Source organism: Erigeron canadensis, chromosome 9 (assembly GCF_010389155.1).
Source record: "Erigeron canadensis isolate Cc75 chromosome 9, C_canadensis_v1, whole genome shotgun sequence".
In the NCBI taxonomy this organism is placed as follows: domain Eukaryota; kingdom Viridiplantae; phylum Streptophyta; class Magnoliopsida; order Asterales; family Asteraceae; genus Erigeron; species Erigeron canadensis.
In genome coordinates, this window is record NC_057769.1 from 24,984,072 (window position 1) to 25,007,794 (window position 23,723).

Below are 23,723 nucleotides of genomic sequence, written 5' to 3' on the forward strand. Positions count from 1 at the left end.
GTGTGATCATAGATCAAGAGATCGGATTGAGGCCAGGAAACCTAAAGGCAGAACGGTTAGGCCCAATCGCTCAAGAACTTAAAGTTGATGACGAAGGAGTTAAGAAGTTCAAGAACTGAGTTTGGATCCCTGCAGTTAATGGTGTTAGAGAGATCATCATGCAGGAAGCTCACAATTCAAGGTACTCGATCCATCTGGGTGCAGACAAGATGTACAAGAACCTGAAACTAGACTATTGGTGGCCTGGGATGAAAAGAGAGATCTACGAGTACGTCAGCAGATGCCTGACATGCTCTAAAGTTAAGATCGAACATCAGAAACCTTACGATTTATTAAAGCAATTGGAAGTCCCGGTGTGAAAGTGGGAAGACATTACCATGGATTCATCATGAAACTACCTCGTACAAAAGACAACCATAACTCTATTTGGGTGATAGTAGACAAACTGACAAAATCAGCTCGTTTTCTTCCAATTCATGATGACTACTCATTGGAGAGACTCGCTGAGATTTACATAGTAGATATTGTGACCAAGTACGGAGTCCCTTTATCAATCGTGTCAGACCGAGATCCTCGCTTCACATCTGACTTTTGGCAGTCACTTCAAGAAGCTTTAGGTACTAGACTTAACTTGAGCACCGCTTATCATCCTCAGTCAGACGGACAAAGCAAACGTACTATTCAGACCTTGGAGGACATACTCCGTTCTTGTGCATTAGAGTTCAGAGGAAGTTGGGATAAACATCTTCCATTGATCGAGTTCTCGTACAACAACAGCTATCACACTAGCATACAGTGTGCATCGTTGGAGGCCTTATATGGGCGTAAGTGCAGATCACCACTTTGCTGGCTAGACGCCGGTGAAAGGAGCTGGATGAAGCTCCCAGTCGTGCAGTTCACTATACACAAAATCGCTGTTATCAAAGAAAAGCTTAAAGCTGCTCAAGACAGACGAAAGTCCTATGCTGACAAACGCCGTAAACCTTTAGAGTTCCAAGTAGGCGATAAAGTTCTATTAAAAGCTTCCCATGGAAAGGTACTGCCCGTTTTGGCAAGAAAGGCAAATTGGCGCCTCGGTACATCGGACCTTACAAGATCATTAAACGTATTGGACCAGTTGCGTACAAACTGGAACTACCTCTAGAACATGGCAATGTTCATGACACATTTCACGTGTCCAATTTAAAGAAGTGCTTGGCTGAAGACCCGACCGTCATTCCTGTTAAGGATGTTCATATCGACGAAGGGCTTGAGTTCACTGAAGAGCCCATCGAGATCATTGACAGAGATGCTAAACAGACTAGACAGAGCAGAGTACCACTAGTTCATGTACGTTGGAGTGCTAGACATGGGTATAATGACACCTGGGAACGCGAGGACTTCATTAAGAAAAAGTACCCTCATCTTTTTGATCGACAAGACTCTTAATTTCGAGGACGAAATCCTCTAAGTAGGGGAGAATGTAACAACCGTCTTAGAAATGTTCTGAATAAGTTCCTCGAATCGTACTTTCGCCATTAGAACGGCTAGACTATTCAAATTATTTAAGTTCTTGACGTACTTTAGACCCATTATGTGCTTATATGAAGGTCAATTTGATCTTAAATCATGATTTATATGACGAGTTTATGATTAAATACGATGAAGTACTAAAGTTCGGCTCGTAAACGTTCGTGTTCATAAAAGTTCTAGTTCAAAATGTTCGCAAATAGTCCCTGCACTTATTAAGTTCATTTATTATGGGAGACTATAAATAAAGAGTTAGTGAGAGAAAGCCCCATTCTTCATCTTCTCCATCTCACCACTCTCTCACTAAAACACACACTCAGCCACCATAAAACACACACTTGGGCATCTCTTGATTTTGAGACGTTTGATCAAAATCGTTTGTACTTTTAGCATCCTTGTGATAATCAAAACACACTTCTTGAATCGTTTCTCAGGTAACAACAACATTTGATGAGTTTTTGATCAAATTAAAAGTATATTTTTTCAAGTTTATGTTCTTGATGATTTGGTCCAGTTCTTGAACGAAAATCATGTTAATGTTAATGGGTTCGTGTCTAAATGTGTTTAACAACATATGTATGAACAAATTTGGGTCATAACGTGCTTTAATCTACAAAACCCGTTTTTGGAAAATGAAGGTGCAACTTGTTCTTGAAGTCATGACTTGTTCATGTTATGTTTGATCTTGAAATCATTAAAAGTGTTACTAGATAATGTTATTGAGTATATTTGTACTAGTGCTATGTCCAAACAAGTCCTGAAAATCGATCTAGACTTTCATTATTGTGCTCGTACTTGTTGAGGCTATTCTTGAGCTAGGACGATCTTCCCAAGATCGTCCCAGGCTCTTGGTGTGTTTGGTTGTTCATTCGAAGTTGTTGTGATTGGGAATCACACACTTTTTGGGTAGCTAATCTTCTAGATTGGTTTTACTCACATGTAGATAACACGATTTCATCTTTGAATTCATAGATTCAATGGTCGATTTGTGTGTGTGTGTGTTCTTGGTGTTTTAGTGTGTGTTTCTAGAGAGAGAGAGAGAGGAAAGATTGGGATTAAGTGTGTGTAAAATTACAGGAATAAAAATGAAATGGGGAAGAAGGCTTAAAGTTGTTATGATTTCTAAGGTGTGAGGGGTTATTTATAGGCCAACTATACATTTATGCTAATTATCACATCTAGTCCCTCAACCTTAGAAATCATTTATCTATGACTTAACAACAAGTATGTCCACTAATCTTAAATTACAATTTATCACTATTTTGAATTTCTAACATTCTCCCCCTTAGTGATATATTGTAATGAATGAAGTACGTGTTATCTTGTTTTGTAGGAATGAAATTGATGAGCCCGGTGGTGAAGACAATTGGTTTGTTGAAACAAGTATTTGGATAACTTGATTCAATTGTGGTCTTGGACTTCTTGAAGTTAAATCATGAGATGATTCTCAATGTTCTTTTCGATCAGAGACTAAAGAGTGTGTGTGTGTCTTGAATCTTCGAAGATTGTTGAATCATAAATCAGAGTTGTCTTTTGAGGTGCGGAAGGTATGAACTTGGTTTTGGTTTGTCAATCTTCGAAACTTGAGTGAAATTCATCTTCTTGGAATGAAGTATCATGAACTTGTACTCTCCCCTTTGATGTATGCATTAGAGCTTCTTGAACAAGTGTAATTGTATGACTTGAAGATCTTGAATGGAATATATTGATGAAGACTCTTTTGAAGCTTTACTTCTATGTCTAGAATCTTCCAATCAATTTTTCAACTTTTTGTAGCTTTGATCTTTGTCACAATAACTTGAACACTTTGGAGAGTAAACTTTTGAATGAAGTTTGGATAAGTCTCTTATGAGGTGATCATGCTCCCCCTCAATCAATGTAAACATTTTGGAGCATCTTTGAACATTTGTTCCATCTTGAGATAATATCATTTCATCTTTGGTCTCATTCTTATCTTTGTAATCAATGTAGATTTCCTCCTTTTTCAAAATCAAGAACTCAAACAACTAAAATCTAGTGAGAATCTTGAGCTCAATTGACTGAAATGTTTTGTAAATCTTTGACAAGTTAATCTGAAGAAACTAGATTTAAAAGTAATCATTCCAATTCACTCTAATTATTTTCTCTCAACTCCATCTTTAACCTCCATACACCCAATCAATATTACCTTTTCTCCTTGCTATCTTATTTCTTCCCCAATTAATCAATCATAATCTTTTCTCCCCCTCATAATGACAAAGTTGGGAACCAATGTCATTATGCAAACATTGATTGAGAAAATGTCACAAGAAATATGACAAACTAAAACTAGATACACATGGAGAAATATCAACCATTAACGTATCAACCCAAACCATTAGCCCAACCCAAAGAATCCTAAGGTTAATTAAAAGTAAGGTTGAAGTTGTTGATACAAATGTTATAGAATGGTGTTGGTGGTTTTTGTGTTTGTGAGATGAGAAATGAAAACCGGATAAGAATGATCCGTTAACATATTCAAAAATCAAAAGGATTAATGAAATGACCGATAGAAATGTATAACATTTTTCGGATTTCCTATGTATCAGTGAGACATGCACAAAGCAATGTTCTAACATAGTTCAGTCTGCGGCTTTTCAACCACTAGATTGCTCTAAAGATAATAAATCATGGTTAGTACAGCCGAAGCGTTCGATAACCACAATCTATTATCCTTAAAGACTTTTAGGTAAAATCCGAGGTCACTGTTAGACTTCTCGTTCACTCAATAATCACATAAATGTAATTATGAGACCTACGTTCAACGTTGGAAAAAAATGTTAGCATTGGTAGGATTTCCATCTGATCATCGTGGAATATCAAAAGATATCACTACAAATGTTCCGGCTATATCACAAAGATAAGCAATAAAATCAGAAAGATATGTCTTGAATGTGTCCTAAAGAAATGGATAATGATCAAATGAATGATCAAACAAGATAGTTCTAGACACAACGTGATCAAATGAAGTCGGGGACTGGAGCAGAATGTCGCCCTTTTTCAATATCAACATCTTCCAAATGAAGAGTCAATAGAAATGTGAAAATCTCCGTGAGAAATGAAACAAGTATTTGTTAAGAAACACTTGAGTGGTTAGGTAAAGATGTGCATCGCTTCACTGGGTCCATGAAGTCTTTATCAAGATATCAACAAATGACATCCGATAAAAATTTGTTTCACCCGGCGATTTGAGAATTTAGGGAAGGGTATCATTTCTTTTAACCCTTTTCTCACAACATATCACCGTAACCTCTCACTTTTCGACTTTACTCCCTCCATCCTATTTGCACGAAACCATCATCACTCAAAATACCCTTGCTATCTAATGAAAGAATTGAATACTCCGAGGTTAGAACTCATCGGCTATGATGAAGTTCATGGAGTGAACGAATCGCTCAAGTGCAAACTAATCACCGAACTTCAATTGATGAAAAGTCTTTTGAAAATCATCAAACGTGTGTATGAAAAGATTTAAAAACACATTTGAAGTTTTGAAGTTTTAAAATCACAAACTCCCCCTTAATCTATGCAAAAGTAGATTAAAATTTGTTTTCATAGAAGGGTGAAGCAAAAATTGGTTTTTGTGAAATCAAAAAAAGTAAAATCTTTGTTGTGATATATACAAAAAAATTTGGGAGTCTAACATGAACAAGATCTTAAGAAACACAAAGTTTTGCTTCAACAACAATGTTCATAGTAAGACTGCTAAGGAGTACACAAAGGCGTTCGATCCTTCGCATCTTACATCAATAAGTTGGATGCAAATAAACATTTTAAGCAAAAAATTTTAACTCAATCAATTGTTCAAGATAAGACAACTAGGGGGTACACAAAGGCGTTCGATCCTTTGCTTCTCATATCAACAATTGAGAGTTTTGGAAAAAATTTGTTTAACAATAGAGAGTAACAAATTCTTTTGGCGGGAAAAATAATTGTTGCCCATGATCTTAAAAAGAAATCATGAAAGCTTCTTTTTGGAAATAAATAAAACTATGAAGCACGGGTTATACATAGAGTATGTATAAGCCACTTTGATATAAATAAATCATTGAAGCACGGGTTACATACATAGTATATGTAAACCACCAAAGCGTGATTTATGATATAAATAGCCCGTTTTCACACATTAATTGTAAGCCTTTCACCATTTTCTTAATTAATCATATACATTCCACTCCAATTCTCTCTCAATCTTCATCCCTAACCTCCATACACACACAAACACCATTTTTGCACAAATCGAGCTCAAATTTCTATTTTACAACAATTGTTCTTGAACTAGGAGGATCTTGGTACTAGGAAGATCTTGGTACTAGGAAGATCTTGGTACTAGGAAGATCTTGACTCTAGGAAGATCTTGACTCTAGGAAGATCTTGACCCTAGGACGATCTTGACCAAGGATGATCTTGACCCAGGAAGATCTTGACCCAGGACGATCTTGACCCAGGAAGATCTTGACCCAGGAAGATCTTGACCAAGGACGATCTTGACCCAGGAAGATCTTGACCCAGGAAGATCTTGACCCAGGAAGATCTTGACACAGGAAGATCTTGACCCAGGAAGATCTTGACACAGGAAGATCTTGACACTAAAACGATCTTGTTCTATAACTTGGCATACTTGAACTTAAATCAACTAGATCTTGTACTTAACCACTAGACCAGTACATTAAAGTCATGATTCATCTTAATCATTAAAGTGCGAGTTCTATGAACCACCAAACTAAGTTCTTAAGGCTAAAGATCATTATTAAAGACACGTTCAATTAAGTAACATTATAATTACATATGTGTGAGTTCAAAGACGTTCAGATCGAGTCCAATTCAAGTACCTAAGTTCATTCAAATTTATTTTGAGTCAAAACGTTCAAAGATCATTGAGGACCAAATCACCAGTTCATCAAGAACATTTCAATGATTAATTAATCACACAAATTAATATGTGTACTTATTTATGATCAATGACTTGTACATAGGCTTCCATCAAGACGTACTTGGATTTTGATAGATATAACTTATCTATCTCTGTGCTTGATCTATGTGCTTATAAACTGTGCTTGTACCAGATCACTGTGAGTTCACTAATCCCCCTTTCGTACATTTTGCTCAAGTTCTTTATCGGGGACTGAAAAGCATGAAAACTATTTTGTACATATATATGTTCTTGAACTATTTTACGTACGATTCTATGATCTTATGAAATACTTATGATATAATTCCTATCTATTTAAAAAGAGGTATTTAAGTCTTGAATGGGCAAGATCCTTAAATACATTTATACTACTGTACTTGTTCCTTATCGTGTTCTAGTTCTTACTTGTTTTTGTTCAGTTCTTGTTCACTACTATCAATTCATATCCCACAGTTCAAGGATTGAACCGTAGGTAATTATGGACAGCGCTGTTTAGGGTAGGCCTACCTTCATTCTCCGCAGTTCTGGAGAATGCATATTATCTGTTCTTGTTCTGACCTAGATCTTACTTGATTTACTTGATTATTATGAGCATATCATTATATTTACAGTTCAATTCTGGCCAATCGGGTTAGCAGTGATAATACAATTACAGTTCATTACTTGTTCTTGTACTGTTCTTACTATTACAAAGTACTTTTGTTAAACGTACAGATCTTATGACCTTGTTCTTATTTTTCTACTATTACCAAGTACTTTTGTTAAACGTACAGATCTTATGACCTTGTTCTTACTTTTCTACTATTACCAAGTGCTTTTGTTAAACGTACAGATCTTATGACCTTGTTCTTACTTTTCTACTATTACCAAGTACTTTTGGTAAACGTACAGATCTTATGACCTTGTTCTTACTTTAAATTACAGTTCATTACTTGTTCTTGAACTGTTCTTACTATTACAAAGTACTTTTGTTAAACGTACAGATCTTATGACCTTGTTCTTACTTTACATTATAGTTCATTACTTGTTCTTGAACTATTCTTACTATTACAAAGTACTTTTGTTAAACGTACAGATCTTATGACCTTGTTCTTACTCTACATAGTATCTATATGTAAACTAAATAGTACTTTATGTGACTCTCACCAACTACTTTCGTAGTTGACCTTTTGAACTAACATGCTTTTCAGGCTAGACTAGTAGATCTTTAGCAAAGGAGTCTTCCTCTTTTAAGCTCATCTCTTTGGCGACTGTTCAAGCGTACAAGACCTGGAGTTGTGAAGATTTTCCTTTGCTTATTCAGTTCAAGACTTCGGTACTTTAAGACAATTGTTCTATCTTTTGAATATTAAATATTCTGGGTATACCCCATGTTCTGCAATAACTATCATATTTCTTCTCTTAATGATGTTGTTGGCTATGTTGAAACTTGTACTGTGTGCAATTGTGCTTATCTGTACATCCCGTATATTCCGTTTTAGCGGGGTATTACACTTACGAACACTAGTTTTTTGTATCTTTATGTTATTGTTTATTCTTTTTGGTGTTCTTTATAGCTCTAAACAAATTGGATGAGTTGCTACAAAAGGAGAGGAAACAACCTATGCACTTGATGCTAAGAAGAGAGAAGTTTAGAGGAGATGCAATAACTTTACATATTATCGTTTGCTTATTTTGGTCATTTTGCAATACCTTTTTATTGTTTATGTTTAGCAATATTGACTTCTTATTTTTTATTTTTTGAACAGTGAGTTAATAATTAGAAGTTAGTAGTTAGTATTCGAAACCCCACAGTGACATTTAATTGGGCAGTATGCGGAGCTCGAATCACGCATGTCTGGGATGAAACCCAAGATTCTCACCCCCTAATAATCCACTCTCACAAATGTAAAAAGTGACATTCGAACCCTCACGACTTCTTATTTTTGTTTACACAGTGGTTTTTCATTGTTCATGTTTAGCGATATTGATATCTTATTTTTCTTTACATAGTATAATCACTACTAGAAAACTGAGCATTACCGACGAATTTTTCGACGAAAACTTTTTTAGTTGGAAAATTTTCTATGAATTATCGACGAATATCAAAAAAAAAAACATAAATAAAAGGCTGACACATTTGTGGATAGATTCCCGACAAATTTACGACAAAAAAAAGTTATGTCGGAAATTCGACAATATACCAGCGACCAATTACCGAGAGTTTAATTTCAACAATATATCTCGTCGAATATTTCCTTATAAATTCTTGGTTTAAACATTAATTAACTTTAAAATAAAACATTTTCTCAAAAGTTTATCAGAAATTTTTAAATATGTAAGAAATTTACGACAAAATATATATGTAATTTTCATAAGTAACAAAAAATACAAGGAACTGAATTTGTTGGAAATACGTGGAAACATAAATAATATTATTTTTACAAATTTCAATTTTTTTTGAATCATTTTAAAATTAAATGTATGAACTCACCAATCCTTCCTGTGGACACAACTTAGTGTACTTTTTAGTTTATCCGGTTAATCGAGGTTGGGGTTGAGAGTTGGAATAGATCAAGGGACTTGCGCATCTTTTCTTAGACTTTCGTACTTATATGCGCTTATTACTAGCATCTCTTGATAGACCTTAATTCACGGGAAATATGTTTGTATGCTCAATAAGGGAGGATTGTCGTAATAACACACTACGTACTTATCTATTTGTGTGCTTGTTTTTGTGCTTATACATATAGAGATATTTATGTAGTATTCATACCATAGTGTGCTTAATTTTGTGACCTCTCATGTTTCCGTCATAGTCGGGATTAAATTGGACTTAAATTGCAAACAAGTAAAAGATACTAGCTAAGAAATATTCATGCAAGATACGTATAATTTAACTAAGGAAAATGTTAAACGGGGTTATTAGGGCTGTATATAACATGCATAAAAATATTGTACCTTTCATATCAAAAACTCAACCTCTTGAATTTTATGGTAATTGTACAACTAATTAATGTAACTTAACTATAGTCTTAAGGACTGCGTTTAGCAAAACTCACTAACTAATATCAAAATGGTTATGACACTAGAAAATGGGTTTGAAAGTACAAAGTATCTACCCATTTAGTGAATGACTTCTCGAATCTACAAGCGGAAAACATTTACCTAATTAGTTAGGTTTTTATTTGCCTAATTGAATAAAAAAAATATGATATATTTGTTTAAACTTTTACCTAATTTTCACATGATACCTAATTTCGCCATTACTAATTGGCCACTTCAAACAATTTGAACTAGCGGTAGAATATTAAATATTGGTTACGTCTATACTTCTTTATAAAAGAAACTATTTCTTCCCTATTTTTAACTTTCTACCTTTGAAATACCTAAAATACCTTTAACTTTCAACACATTCTTAACCTACACACCACATCTACCCAAAATATCCCTAAAATATTTTCCAACCTTATCAATCCAAACTATTTCTCTTCTTTTTTTTACTAACTTAAATATCTTCATCTAATATATTTAATTAATTATAATACTCTAAATGATTGAAATCATTTACAAGATACATCTTTTAACCTTTAAAATAACTACACTACCCCTTTTTACATCAATTACTTTTACATTAATAATCACACAGTTACCGCCACCATTGCCGCCACCACCATCACCACCCATCGCCGTGACTGCCGTTGTATTGTGCAGGTACCCCTTTCGTTAATAAATAAATATTTGATGGAAATGTGGGATGTTTAGTCTTCCATAGAGAAACAAAGACAAAATACAATTAGGTATATATAATGTGTACTTCCCATTATAGCTCAGTGGTTGAGTATCAGCTTTACATGCTAAAGGTCTCGAGTTCGAGACCTTGGAAGGACATTTAAAAAAATTTCACAATAAAGTCCTCCAGTGAAGCAGGTTTGAGTACTGCAGAGGGGGCAGAGTTTTATCCCAATTAAGTGTCATGCCTTCGGGCGGTTTAGTTGGGAGTTTGTCCTCCTACTAGGTATTGAGGGTGAGGGGGTTCTCTAGCGCGGACCCAGTTAAGACAACGTAAGCTAGATCCCCTGTTGTGAGCAAATGATCCAGACCTTTTAAAAAAAAGTTATATATAATGCATTTTCACGTACTTTTAAACGGATATGGTATCAAAGTCTAATAATCTATGCACGGATGTGCATTCAATAAACTAACTATAAATGTGTTAAGTGTATTTATGTAACCATAGAATTCTTAATATTTTTTGTATCTAACCAAACAAAAGCTTATAAATCGACAACATAACACTCAACGTGACAACTTATATAAATACCATATATGCAGATACATATAATGTTATAAATATGAAAGACGGTTATAGTTGGTTGCATACAATTAAACAATTATGTAGAGTTTAATATACTTTGATGTCATAAAACCCCATTTTAAACTAATAAGCTCTATATTGCATAATCGTATAACTTCTTGAATTATACTATTATAATTAATTTAGTTTTTTTTACTAATGTTCTTGTGTTAGTATGAATCTTTATTCTTTTTTGGTTCAAACTAATGGACAATTGAATATACCTTTATGTTAATAATGATGCTTATCAAAGCCATTGATCTAATACTAATATGAAACTATATAATACAATATATAAAATAAAATAAATAGCAGTCAAACACAATGTATAATTTCAGATGTATTTTATTTATTATGATTTATAAATACAAAGCTTGTTTCAGAACCAAGTAACGACCCAAGTGTAATATCCTAACTACCTAAAAATATGAGTTATCTAATAATTAGAATTACTTGTAAATACATAAACAGTTAGAGTTGTGAAATGTTTTTTCTCGAAAGATAATGTTAGAGTAAATGACACAAATACAACTGTCAAAGTTTCAAACACTTGTAAGTGTGTGTAATGCCTACTATTTATTGGCAAAGTTCATGATAACATAAACATATATCGTACAAATGTGATTGAAAGCAATTAATTAATGCATCTAATTAACATAACATACGTAAAAAAGTAAGTAAATAAAGTCACATTTGATGTGATTTGTCACCCTTATTCTCAACTATCTTTATACAATCTTGTACTTAATTTAAGCAGATAACTTGATATTATCTAGGTAAAAAAGTATAGAGGTAAAAAAAAATTCCTTGTAACTAGTTAAAGTGTTGTTAATACTTTACACACATGTATACTTCAGTTTTTGATCAGTGTTAGATCTTATACTAGAATCTGCTACTGAGATAATCTTATTCCGTCATACTTTAGTCTTCCACTTCAGTAGAATTCTTGAGTTGAGTTGGTCTTAACTGAAATGAAGATTTAGAGAACAATCTAAATCTAAAAGCCACAAATTCCTATACAAGTATTGTTAACTGGTTTCAAATAATTCTGGACAAATCTTCTGCTCATCCTTCTAGACCCAACATGGTGTCTCTATATAACAGAAAAAAGATAAACAACAATATTGTTTTTTTTTGTATTATTTCAAAAAAAAAAATCGTGGATCCCACACATATAGGGTCGAGATGGTATTTTTGTAAAGCAATATTGCGATACAAAGATATCCGCTCGTTGATTTCAAACTGTTTTTATAGGTCAAATATTTATCCAACAAAAAAGACCCAAAAGAATAGATTAGAAGGGTCACTTGTGCATATAGTTATCGATCTAAAGAATGTAGAAGTCAACTTATCCTTACTATATAATAAAACATTTGTTCTTTTCATTTTTGCAATTGATAATCCTAAAATGTCTCCTCCTCCTTTTATTCATTATTTTAAACATCTCCTTTAAAAATATCTATAATATCTATTTGAAATTCCTGTGATACCCTTAATGATATTAATTTAAAACATCTACCCTTAACTTCTAAAATAATTACACTATTCATTTTACATCAACAATCTCACTACTCGTTGTCGCCACCACCACTAATCGCCGCCACCGCCATCATCATCTATCCACCAACACCACCACTACCTGTCGTCGTCGTCACCGTCGCATACTTTTCAAGTTCTTATAACCAGCTTGGAATAACACTCAAGCAGTTTTGAGTTGAGACATATCACAAGTTAGACTCGTTTAATCGAGAGTCTGAAATCAAATTGGGGATTGATGATAACTTGGAGGAAGATATGTGCGAGGTACTGTGCTGAAGATTCTCAAGTTGGTGTCGTCTTTATATATGATGTGTCATTTGTCTTATTTGCTAGCACAAACGCGTGGAAGGTACGTGGAGACCAACAACAACAGTACAAAAGTCCACACCAAATATTACTTTTGAGCAGAGCTACTAGCTAGGATTCAAACATGTTTGAGTGCCTGAAATGCTTGATTATTAGCCTATAAATTACCACACTCAAGGATCGTAGAAACTAGCGGGACTTGACACACTTTATCCTCACAACATTTCTCATATTGTAAAATCAGCTAGCTTAGTCTGTAATGTGTTCATTTACTTTACTTTGGCTACTATTTTGTAAAGGATGGAGTTAAGATTATATTTGGCATTTTAACTACATAATTCGATTTCATAGACCTTTCTATTATCACAATTATCTTGTAATTTATTATTTGATTTTTCAATAAAAAAAATTAGTTGGAAAATAATGTTGCATGTATCTAAGATCCTTGAAGCCAATTTTGTTTTATCTATCTACATACTATTTTCTTGTGGACTATAAAATCATAGGACATAAAGAATATAACAAGTGGTTGTATTCATTTTCCTTTACAACTCTCAAGACATTCACACTTATAGAAAGAAAATATATATACTTAATTGATTATATCATTTAGAACCTAACATCGTGTGTACAAACAAGGCTAAATACTACTCGTAGTTAAGAAATAACAGTAACAAATTCTAAAACGTAATTTATGCAAGACACTTTAGTGTAAATTCCTTCTCAAACATATTCACTCATCAAGCGTCGTGGAGGCTTTAGTATAAATCCCTTTTAATACTAGTTTTAGGTCATAGTTTTGTTTTTATATTTTCTTGGGTGAAAGTATTGATATGAAGAACGACCTTACTGTGTTTGTATTTCTTCTAATCCTTTCAACATGTGTGGCTAAAGGTAAATCATATTCAAACAACGTACTTAATTTCCTTATAAGTTCTTTAAGTTTTGTATAACATAATGTTAAAGGGTGAATAATACTTCAATATGTAAATAACTTTCAAAGTTTTATCATTATATGTATCCGGTATATCCATATATGCTATTATGTCGAGTGTCAGATTGTCAGTTGTAAAATTTTGATTGATCGGGTTAATACAATGCAACTTTTGATTGATCGATCGGGTTAATACAATGTTAAATATTGGAAAGTTAAATACATGCACTGAACACAATTATGATTATATTCATACCAATTAGCAAAATTTTATAAAGAATATTATATATCCCTTAATTCATATGGAGTTTGCACACAATCTTAATTTATCTTAAAGTTATCATATTTATCAGTGAAAATTTCTTAATTATGACAAATTAGTTAAACGATATTCTCGAAGGAAAATATTCTTCATCACTACGATTAATTATAACCGACAACGAAAAGATATGATACTCCCTAGCTACATTTCACATATACATATTATTATTATTTTTGTTATAGCAAATGTATTGCACGAAAAGATACTCCCAAGCTTGTATACTTAATTGTTTCTTAACTTGGTAAAATGTTACAGGAGTCGGTTATTTCAAACTCCAAATTATATTTTTAATTTGTTTTTATGCCTATGCATATATATTCCTAGCTAAATCAAATATATAAAGTGTAATTCTTATTTTAGTCTGAAGTTAATAACCTCGTGTGGCTTGCATAAGGAAATTCTTAGCGACAAAAATGAATTGAATGTTACATGTAGGTGTCGAAAGTGGGAATGGATTCAAGGTGCACCAACCACTCAAACGTTGTTATTCTCCAAGAAACTATAAGCATTGTTGCAGATTTGGTGACAATTACTTCGTATGTTATAAAACAATTGAAGAGTGTCGGGACAAATGTAAATAACTGGCCGGTTGATGCTATCCGGTAGTTATTACTTCGCCGATTAATAAAGGAACGGAATACATATATATATTATGCCTTACATGCATATATATGTTATGTATTATGTTATAACTGGTGTAATGTACCACTTATCAATTACAATTAAGGGGTAAACCCGTACGATGCACGATATTGATAATATAGCAATTTCGCCCGTTTCATGTTGTAGCAACGTTGGTATAAATAACTTTCAAATTAATTTTTATCATTATATGTATTCGGTATATCAATATATGCTATTATGTTGAGTGTCAGATTGTCAGTTGCAAAATCTAGATTGATCGGGTTAATACAATGCAACTTTTGATTGATCGGGTTAATACAATGTTAAATATTGGAAAGTTAAATATATGCACTGAACACAATTATGATTATATTCATTATTTCATACCAATTAGCAAAATTTTATAAAGAATATTATATATCCCTTAATTCATATGGAGTTTGCACAAAATCTTAATTTATCTTAAAGTTGTCATGTTTATCAGTGAAATTATGACAAATTAGTTAAACGATATATATTCTCGAAGGAAAATATTCTTCATCACTACGATTAATTATAACCGACAACGAAAAGATATGATACTCCCTAGCTACATTTCACATATACATATTATTATTATTATTTTTGTTATAGCAAATGTATTGCACGATAATATCCGTCTTACCATATTGCACGAAAAGATACTCCCAAGCTTGTATACTTAATTGTTCCTTAACTTGGTAAAATGTTACAGGAGTCGGTTATTTCAAACTCCAAATTATATTTTTAATTTGTTTTTATGCCTACGGATATTCCTAAATCAAATATATAAAGTGTAATTCTTATTTTAGTCTGAAGTTAATAACCTCGTGGTGTGGCTTGCATAAGGAAATTCTTAGAGCACCCCTAATGCCTATCCCCAATAGTACCCAATACAGTGTCACATCAGCGCCACATCAGCAAAATCTCTTTCCAATACATTTTTTCCAATTTACACCCAATACCCAATACATCCAATACTAACCAATACATTCTAACATATTTATTTTTAAACTTTTAATTTAATAAACAAACAAATATAATTTATAAAATAAATACATAATATTATTTAAAATCCTAAAAACACCATTTTATTTATAAAAAAAAACATAACAACACATATAAAAAAAAACATAAACAATACTTAAGAATAAAAACATAAACAACACTTAAAAAAAAACAACATCATAATTCATTTAAAAAAAACATAACGACAACTCTACTCCTCGTCTTCATCATCGGACACCTCAACGAACCCCTTGTACTCGTCCAACACCTTCTCCATCGCCTTCTCGATAAACTTTCGTTGTCGAGGATTCAGATTTGATTGACCCACAAATGAAAACGCCGCGTACAAGGTACGTTTTTTTTCTTCCTCGCGAATGGAATCGAGGGCGTCCGATCTTTTGTCAATTAACGCTTGTTTGGAGCTTCCAAGTTGTTCGAGACGCGCGGCCAAGTCGGATGCACTTGAACGAGATGAGCCCGCATCCAAGGATCCCGATGTTCGTGGCGTTTTCTTTTTCGACTTTGTGTGGGGGCGTGGAATAGCATCTGGGCCAAAGAGGTCGGTGTCGAGTGGGTCTTCATCGTCGAGGTTCACGGGCGCTTGGTCTTCATCACTAGAATCGATCATGCGGGACATCCGTTTCTTCTTTAACACCATGCCATCGACACCGATAAAAGATAGAAACTTCGGTTTATCTTTTAACACTTTCCATGCATCATACATGTTAAACTTCCCACCCGTTTCCAAAGTATACGTTTGCCTTGCTTGTTCCATCACTTGAGCATCATCTTCGCCACTCATGCGGCCATTATCATACTTATTGTAAATAGCGTTAAACTTCCCGACTTACTCCTTGATGAGACGCCATTTACCCTTGATTTGATCGGGTCGATGCTTGATTTGAACCGCGGCATTGTACTTGTCGAACACTTTGTTCCACAAACAATCACCGGTTTGTGAATTGCCAACAATAGGATCTTCGGATACATCGAGCCAACAAAGAGCTAGGTGTTTTTCTTCCTCCCCGGACCACGCCACTTTTGGCTTCCTAATGACTTTCTCACCCGCGACATTCTTCCCTTTTCCTTTCTTACGTCTCGTACTACTTTCGGGTTGGGTTTCGGGTTGTGGTTCGGCCACTGTTTGGGTTTGGGGTACGGTTTGTGGTATCTCGGGTATGGATTTAATTGGAGGGGTCGTACGAGTTTGTTGGGATAGTAGGAATTGTTGGTATTCTTGCCATTGGAGAAAGTTTGGATCGTTCTGGTATGTCGGGTAATAAGGTTGACCGAATAATGGTGGCGTAAATGGTGGATATTGTGGTGTGGATGGTGAAGTATCGGATGAATGTGCACCCGTTGATGAGTTAGCGGGAACAAAGTTGTATGCCGCGTTGAAGAAATCGTCGGCGGAGGAACGATTGTATGCCATTTTTGTTTTTGTAATAGAAGAAATGGGGTTGAGAGGTTGAAGATGAAGTGTGGTGGGATGAAAGTGGTGGATGTTTAAATAAAGAGAAAAACAAAAAATTTTGGCAAATTAGCCGTTGGGTTTGAAAACCAACAGTTCATATTTTGGCAAATTAGCCGTTGGCAAAAATTTTGGAAATTTGATTTTTAACCATCTTTGAATAAATAAAAAAAAAACAAAAAAGGCTAAAGATTCGTATTGCCCACCACGAAAGTTCCAATACGCCACTCGAATACAATCCAATACGGTCCATACCCAATGGTGTGTCCCGTATTGGAACTCGAATACAAGCCTAGTATTCATAAATTAGGGGTGCTCTTCGCGAAAAAAATGAATTGAATGTTACATGTAGGTGTCGAAAGTGGCAATGGATTCAAGGTGCACCAACCACTCAAACGTTGTTATTCTCCAAAAAGTTATAAGTATTGTTGCAGATTTGGTGACAATTACTTCGTATGTTATAAAACAATTGAAGAGTAATGTAAATAACTGGCCGGTTGACGCTATCAGGTAGTTATTACTTCGCCGATTAATAAAGGAACGGAATACATATATATCATGCCTTACATGCATATATATGTTATGTATTATGTTATAACTGGCGTAATGTACCACTTACATGCATATATATGTTATGTATTGTGTTTAACAACACAATGATTCATCAAAATCAAAAAAATCACATTTTTCGTTGGATGCATCATTTTGATGAATATGCATCCAAGATGGATGCACAAAACAAAAAATATATATGATTATTTCGATTTTAACGGATGAATGTATTGTTAAATACTAAAATAATGATAATTAGTTATGCACTATGTTAGTTTTATGGACTTTTAATGCATCAAAATGATATTTTTAAGGTGTTTTCACCGGAGTGTTATATTTTCGTTCGAACACTTCCAAAATACATACCAGTCAGAATAGGGACAAAGATGTAACTTCCAAATTCTAATATTTATTTTTTCTCTCTTTTTAATTCCAGATTTTGTTTTTTAGAAAAACTTCTACCCCCAAATTTCTCAAATGATCTTAACTAATCGTTGTATGATCTTTAATTTTAATAAAATATATCATTAAACTCAGATCATTTTCTTCTTTAATTCGATACTAATTTTGTTAGAAAATAAAATAAAAATAGCTGGATGCACAAAAGAAGGTAAATAAATGGATGCACAAATTGTACATATAAAATGAAAAAAGAGCATCCATTTGTTGGGATGCAAAAAAAATGAAGAAATTGATTTAGTAGATAAACAAAATGGTTTTTGTTGGGCTAATAAAACGGATGATCCAAAAACTTGCATCCGAAATAAGGTTTGTGCATCCATTTTGCCAGGCAAAAATTTAAACAAATTTAAGCATCCGTCTCTTCTATTTTTGAGCATCCATCTAGGTTAAACAATTTACCAGATATCATTCGTGAAAAAGAAGAAAAAATAAAAATGGTGCAAGTAATTAAACAAATCACTTGTTTGTTCGTCAGAAACAATGGATGCATTGAATTAAAGGAGATTATATATATGGACGAAGAGATATTGTGAGGAGAGATGTATTGTTGTACTATTGTTAAAGATAAAGATGATGAAGAATTTTATAAGTAGAGAAACAAATCGTATGGAATGAAAACGTGGCCTATGTTGTTTCCAAGTTTACCCTTTTTGTCATATTTTAAATCTAAAAATCTGAAATATTTTTGTAACCGTAGATTAAAAAGATCAAGGGCTTAAAAGTGTTCTTATTTGTTTTTATTTTAGTTTAGTTCTTATTGAATGGTTTCTCTATATATATATAAGAAAAGGTTTAAATAAGAACCATTTGAATTGTAAGAACCATGAGAACCTTTTAATTATAATTTGATGTTTATATGTCAATAGTCTATGTTAACAAATTCATGCACATATGAACATGTCAAGTTATAACTAATATTACCTATGTTCATATGTGAATAATTCCTAAATGAACTTTACCCTATATATATATATATATATATATTCTTTATTTTGAGAACCATAAGAACTCTTAAATTATATATGCGTGAAATGACATAAAAATGTATGTTGTGTAAGAAACTTTTTAAAGAAACATTCAAAGTAGCATTTTGTGAACTTGTGAATAAATTTGTTCACATGGGACAAACGACTATATATAAGATTTTGAAAAAAAAACTCTTCTGCAACATATATTTTTATAGCATTTCACATGTGAATGAACAAAAAAAACATGTGATCTAATATAAAAATTAAGGGTCCCCTATATATATATATATATATATATACTTTCCTTATTTGAGAATTATTTTTTTTCAAAAACCATGAGAACTCTCAAATTATGTATTAAATCACATGTGTTATTATTTATTCACATGTGAAATGATATAAATAAGTATGTTGTAGAAGAAAATCCTTTTAGAAACCTTCAAAATAACTTTTGATCTTGTGAATGAATATGTTCTCGTTTTCATTCACATGTAAACAAATGACTATATAAAAAGTTTTAAATTTTTTTTCTTCAGCAACATATAATTTTTAAACGTTTCAGATGTGAATAAACAAAAAAAAACCATGTGATCCAATACATAATCTAAGAGTTCTCAAGGTTCTTACAAAAAAATAAGTTCTCAAAATAAGGGTCAACTATATATTTATATAGGAAAAAGGGAATATAAGGTGTGGAACCTCTCACATACTAATATTTTATTATTTCTTGTTTAATGAATAAATGCATGGGCCCCCATGATTTTTATGGATTAACAAAACAATACGTGAGTGTTCCACACCTAAGCTTATATACCCGACAGCCTTATATTCCCATCCCCCATTTATATATGTGTATATATATATACATATATATGTACTAATCCTATTACCCATACGATATACGGTAATTATATAGATTGTATCATACAGAAATTTAAATATGCCTCATACATGATTTGTTAGTATGAAATAAATTGTGGTTAAAGTAAACCGATGATCGACGCTTAGTTATAATAAACATAATGTATAGTTTAATTAAAGTTTTGGATTTACCTTAAATTTTTATGATCGCATCAAAATCGAAATTTGTAAATATATAGGATGACGGCAAATAGCCTTGTGATTTCGGATCTTAAACTCAATTTTTTGAAGTCTTCATGTTATTAAATTATTATAAGTAATATAAGTAGTAGGACTTGAATAATTGAGAAACAAAAAGAGACAATTTTATTAATGTGAAAATGATTAATTAAATAAGGTTGGAGTTTAATTTGAAGTTTAATAAGAAAATTGAATATATTTACAATTAAAAAAACTAACTTAATAAAATAAATAAATTAAAAGGACACATGCCAACCAATAATTATGTCACGTGTCGTTTCATGAACATCTCAATCCTTTCATAGTTTATTGGTAGATCATGCTAGAACTAACGTACAACTTATCGTTTATAATTAATATTTTCCCCGTCTCATATTAAGTGTCTAGTTTGACTTTTTTAGTCTTTTTTCTTTCAACTTTGATCGTAAATATTTTTTTTGACTTTCAAAGTCTTTGAAAGTGATGCAAAAATATAATCGGTCAAAGTTGAAAGTAAAAATACTTTGAAAGTCAAACTAAGACATTAAAAATGGACGAAGAGAATATTTTTTATGATAATTTAAATAAATTGAAAGTAATATAAAAATAGGTTCATTCAAAAATATAGACAAAAATCACCAAACTGGTAGAAGGTGGTGAACTGGAGTCGGTAAATTGTCGGTAAATTGTGTTTGAGTTCAAAGATTTTGATTAAACTAGTAATTAAACATTACAATTATCAAAATAAAATAAAATATTTGTTTTAATTTATGTAGTTGGTTTTAAATTTTTGAATTTAAAGACTTGTAATTTGCTTTTTGAAATAGTGAAAATGTTTAAACTTTAGAGTATCATTCTATTCGAATCTATTATTGTATTTTTTTAATTCGGATTCATCAAACCGAAACAAATCAAAATGAGTCTACCCCACCAAATCAGATTTGTGGGCCTCGCAAATTGTGATCCCGAGTCGCGAACCGCGTATTAAAAATACCGTTATAAGATGAATATACAGTAAATAAATAAATAATCATACCGATACAAAGTGAGTAGATTAAAATTTTTTATAATATGTAGTTAAAGTTGTGTGAAAATTATACATTTGTATATTCTTATCAATTACTCATTCCTATTATTATTATGTTTAAAAATGTACATTTGCCATGTACTGTGTTTAAAATTACTTCTCATTTTCATCTTCTATGTTTCCATACCAACTCTGTATACAAATCTAACTCAAAAATCACTAACTCTTTCAAGAATGGTGATATTAAAAATGCACTCAAACTGTTCGGTGAAATGCCAATCAAAAATATTGTAACATGGAACTGTATGATATCTGGTTATGTTAAAAATGGGCTGGTTTACAATGCACGTAAACTGTTTGATCAAATGCCTCAGAGAAACGTTGTCTCTTGGACCGCGATGTTAAATGGGTATGCGAAATGTGGGAGAATGGATGAGGCCAAGAGGTTGTTTGATGCCATGAATGATAAGAATGTGGTTTGTTGGAATGCCATGTTATCTGGGTATGTTAGGAACGGGCGGTTCGATGAGGCGAAGAGGTTGTTTGATGATATTCCGGTGAAAAATGCGGTATCGTGGGCTGTTATTATTGAAGGGTGTTTTTGTAATGGGCTTGTTGGCGAAGCGAAGAAGTTGTTTAGTGAATGTTGTTTTGAGGATGTTTTGATTAATAACGCGATGTTAGCTGGTTATGTTGAGATGGGTGACGTTGAGTCGTTATGGAAGTTGTTTGATGAAATGTCTAAACGTGATGTGGCGTCGTGGACTACTGTGATTCGTTGTTTAACGAGATATGGGAATATGGAGAAAGCGAGGGCGTTGTTTGAGAAAATGCCTATGAAAGATGTGATTGCTTGGACTGTTATGATTCAAGGGTATCTATTTAACAATCAGATTGAAGAGGCTCGGAAACTGTTTGATGAGATGCCTTCTCGAGATATAGTTACATGGAACTCGATGATCGATGGATATGTTAAAAATGGAAACTTAGAAAAAGCTGTTGAGCTTTTCAAGAATATGCCAAAGCGTAATGTAGTGTCATGGAACACGATTCTTCAGGGATATGTACTAGAAGATGATATGGTAAAAGCTCGAGGGTTTTTTAAGAATATTCCTGGTAAAGATCAAACGACTTGGAATATAATGATTTGTGGATTGCAAAGTGAGGAGGCTTTGGATTTATACTCCCAAATGCTGCAGAAGGGAATCAAACCCGATCAGGTGACATTAACTGGTTTGATATCTGTTTGTGGATCGCTTGCTGTACACAGTTGGGGGAAAGCAATGCACTCGTTTGTAATAAAATACGCTTATGATAATGATTCGATTGTTGTTAGTTCATTGATATCCATGTACTCAAAGTGTGGTTATATGGATGATGCTAATTTAGTTTTTGAAGCGACAGTAATAAAAGATACAGTTTCTTGGAACGCTATGATAGTGGCACAAGCATATCATAGTTCTGCTAATAAAGCCCTCGAACTATTCTGTTCCATGACTGAATCTGGATTTCAACCCAACAATTTGACCTTTTTAGGGCTCTTAACGGGGTGTGCTCATTCAGATATGGTCAAAGAAAGCTGGGATTGCTTCAAGTCGATGGAAAGGGATTGGAACATACATCCGACAGCTGAACATTATGCATGTATGATTGATGTTCTTGGTCGAACAGGGATGTTATCCGAAGCATATGAATTAGTTAAGCAATTGCCGGTTGAAATTCCATCATACACATGGGAAACGTTACTAAGTTGTTGTAGAGTTCATGAGAATTTTGAACTAGGGGAACTGGTGGCGGAAAAGCTTTCTGGTACTCGGGATTTAGATGCTGGGATGTGTGTACTCAAGTCAAATATATATGCTGCAAGAGGAATGTGGGAAGATGCAGCTAATGTTAGAACGTTACTAGCACGTCGTGGGGTGAAGAAAGAATTGGGGTGTAGTTGGATTGAACTCCAAGGCCAGGTTTTCCGATTTGTTTACAATGACAAATCACATATTAAATTGGAAGAGTTGCACAAAATGCTGGAGAGCCTGTCTGCTGTAATAGATGTATATTGCTAAGTGAAACCGACCCCATTAAAACCATGCCGAGTTTGTTTGCATCTGGTTCAGAACCATTTTGGTCCCAAAAATGATTTCAGATGCAAGAATAACTCATTTGGTTTGAAGAGATAAGACTTATTTGGTTCTGGTCATGAACCCATTGACCAAGAACCAATTTTTTGAAAGCATCTAGATAGTAGAACTGAGTATAGCCGCTATCGGTCCAGTATAGTCCGGTTCCTGCCTCTCGGTTCATATATTTTGTATGTTCTTGCACACCCTTACTAAAATTGTACACTAGTGACAGTCCGCATATCTTTTTATAAAACAGGATCAGATTTCTATACATATATATGTTCATTATCCAATTTGGGTAACATATGACACTAATTTGGCCCATTAAAGGATAAATCCTATTGTTGATCCATCTTCTAAAAAACTAAAGCCCATCTATATTAACAATTTAAAAGTACGAGTAGAGTTGCCTTTCTCATATCATATAAAAATTTAAAGAATGATGAGAACCTCTAATCTATTTAGGTTTACCAAACCATGCTAGGTGAGGTGGCCCTTTACACGGTAACTTCGTTAG

General features: G+C 33.2%; 3 protein-coding genes across 3 annotated transcripts; 1 reads left to right on the top strand and 2 right to left on the bottom strand.

The window, feature by feature from the left end:
- Positions 1–15,737: 15,737 nt before the first annotated feature.
- LOC122583399 lies at positions 15,738–16,328 on the bottom strand. Its single transcript, XM_043755805.1, has one exon. The coding sequence runs from the start codon at positions 16,326–16,328 to the stop codon at positions 15,738–15,740; it is 591 nt and encodes a 196-aa protein (XP_043611740.1).
- Positions 16,329–16,373: 45 nt separating this feature from the next.
- Positions 16,374–16,958, bottom strand: LOC122583400. Its single transcript, XM_043755806.1, has one exon. The coding sequence runs from the start codon at positions 16,956–16,958 to the stop codon at positions 16,374–16,376; it is 585 nt and encodes a 194-aa protein (XP_043611741.1).
- Positions 16,959–21,195: 4,237 nt separating this feature from the next.
- LOC122582891 (pentatricopeptide repeat-containing protein At4g02750-like) lies at positions 21,196–23,463 on the top strand. Its single transcript, XM_043755320.1, has one exon. The coding sequence runs from the start codon at positions 21,200–21,202 to the stop codon at positions 23,147–23,149; it is 1,950 nt and encodes a 649-aa protein (XP_043611255.1). The 5' UTR covers positions 21,196–21,199; the 3' UTR covers positions 23,150–23,463.
- Positions 23,464–23,723: the final 260 nt, after the last annotated feature.

Excerpts from the sequence above, each read along its gene's own strand:
- LOC122583399 (XM_043755805.1), bottom strand. The coding sequence starts at position 16,328 with ATGAGTGGCGAAGATGATGCTCAAGTGATGGAACAAGCAAGGCAAACG.
- LOC122583400 (XM_043755806.1), bottom strand. The coding sequence starts at position 16,958 with ATGGCATACAATCGTTCCTCCGCCGACGATTTCTTCAACGCGGCATAC.
- LOC122582891 (XM_043755320.1), top strand. The coding sequence starts at position 21,200 with ATGTTTAAAAATGTACATTTGCCATGTACTGTGTTTAAAATTACTTCT.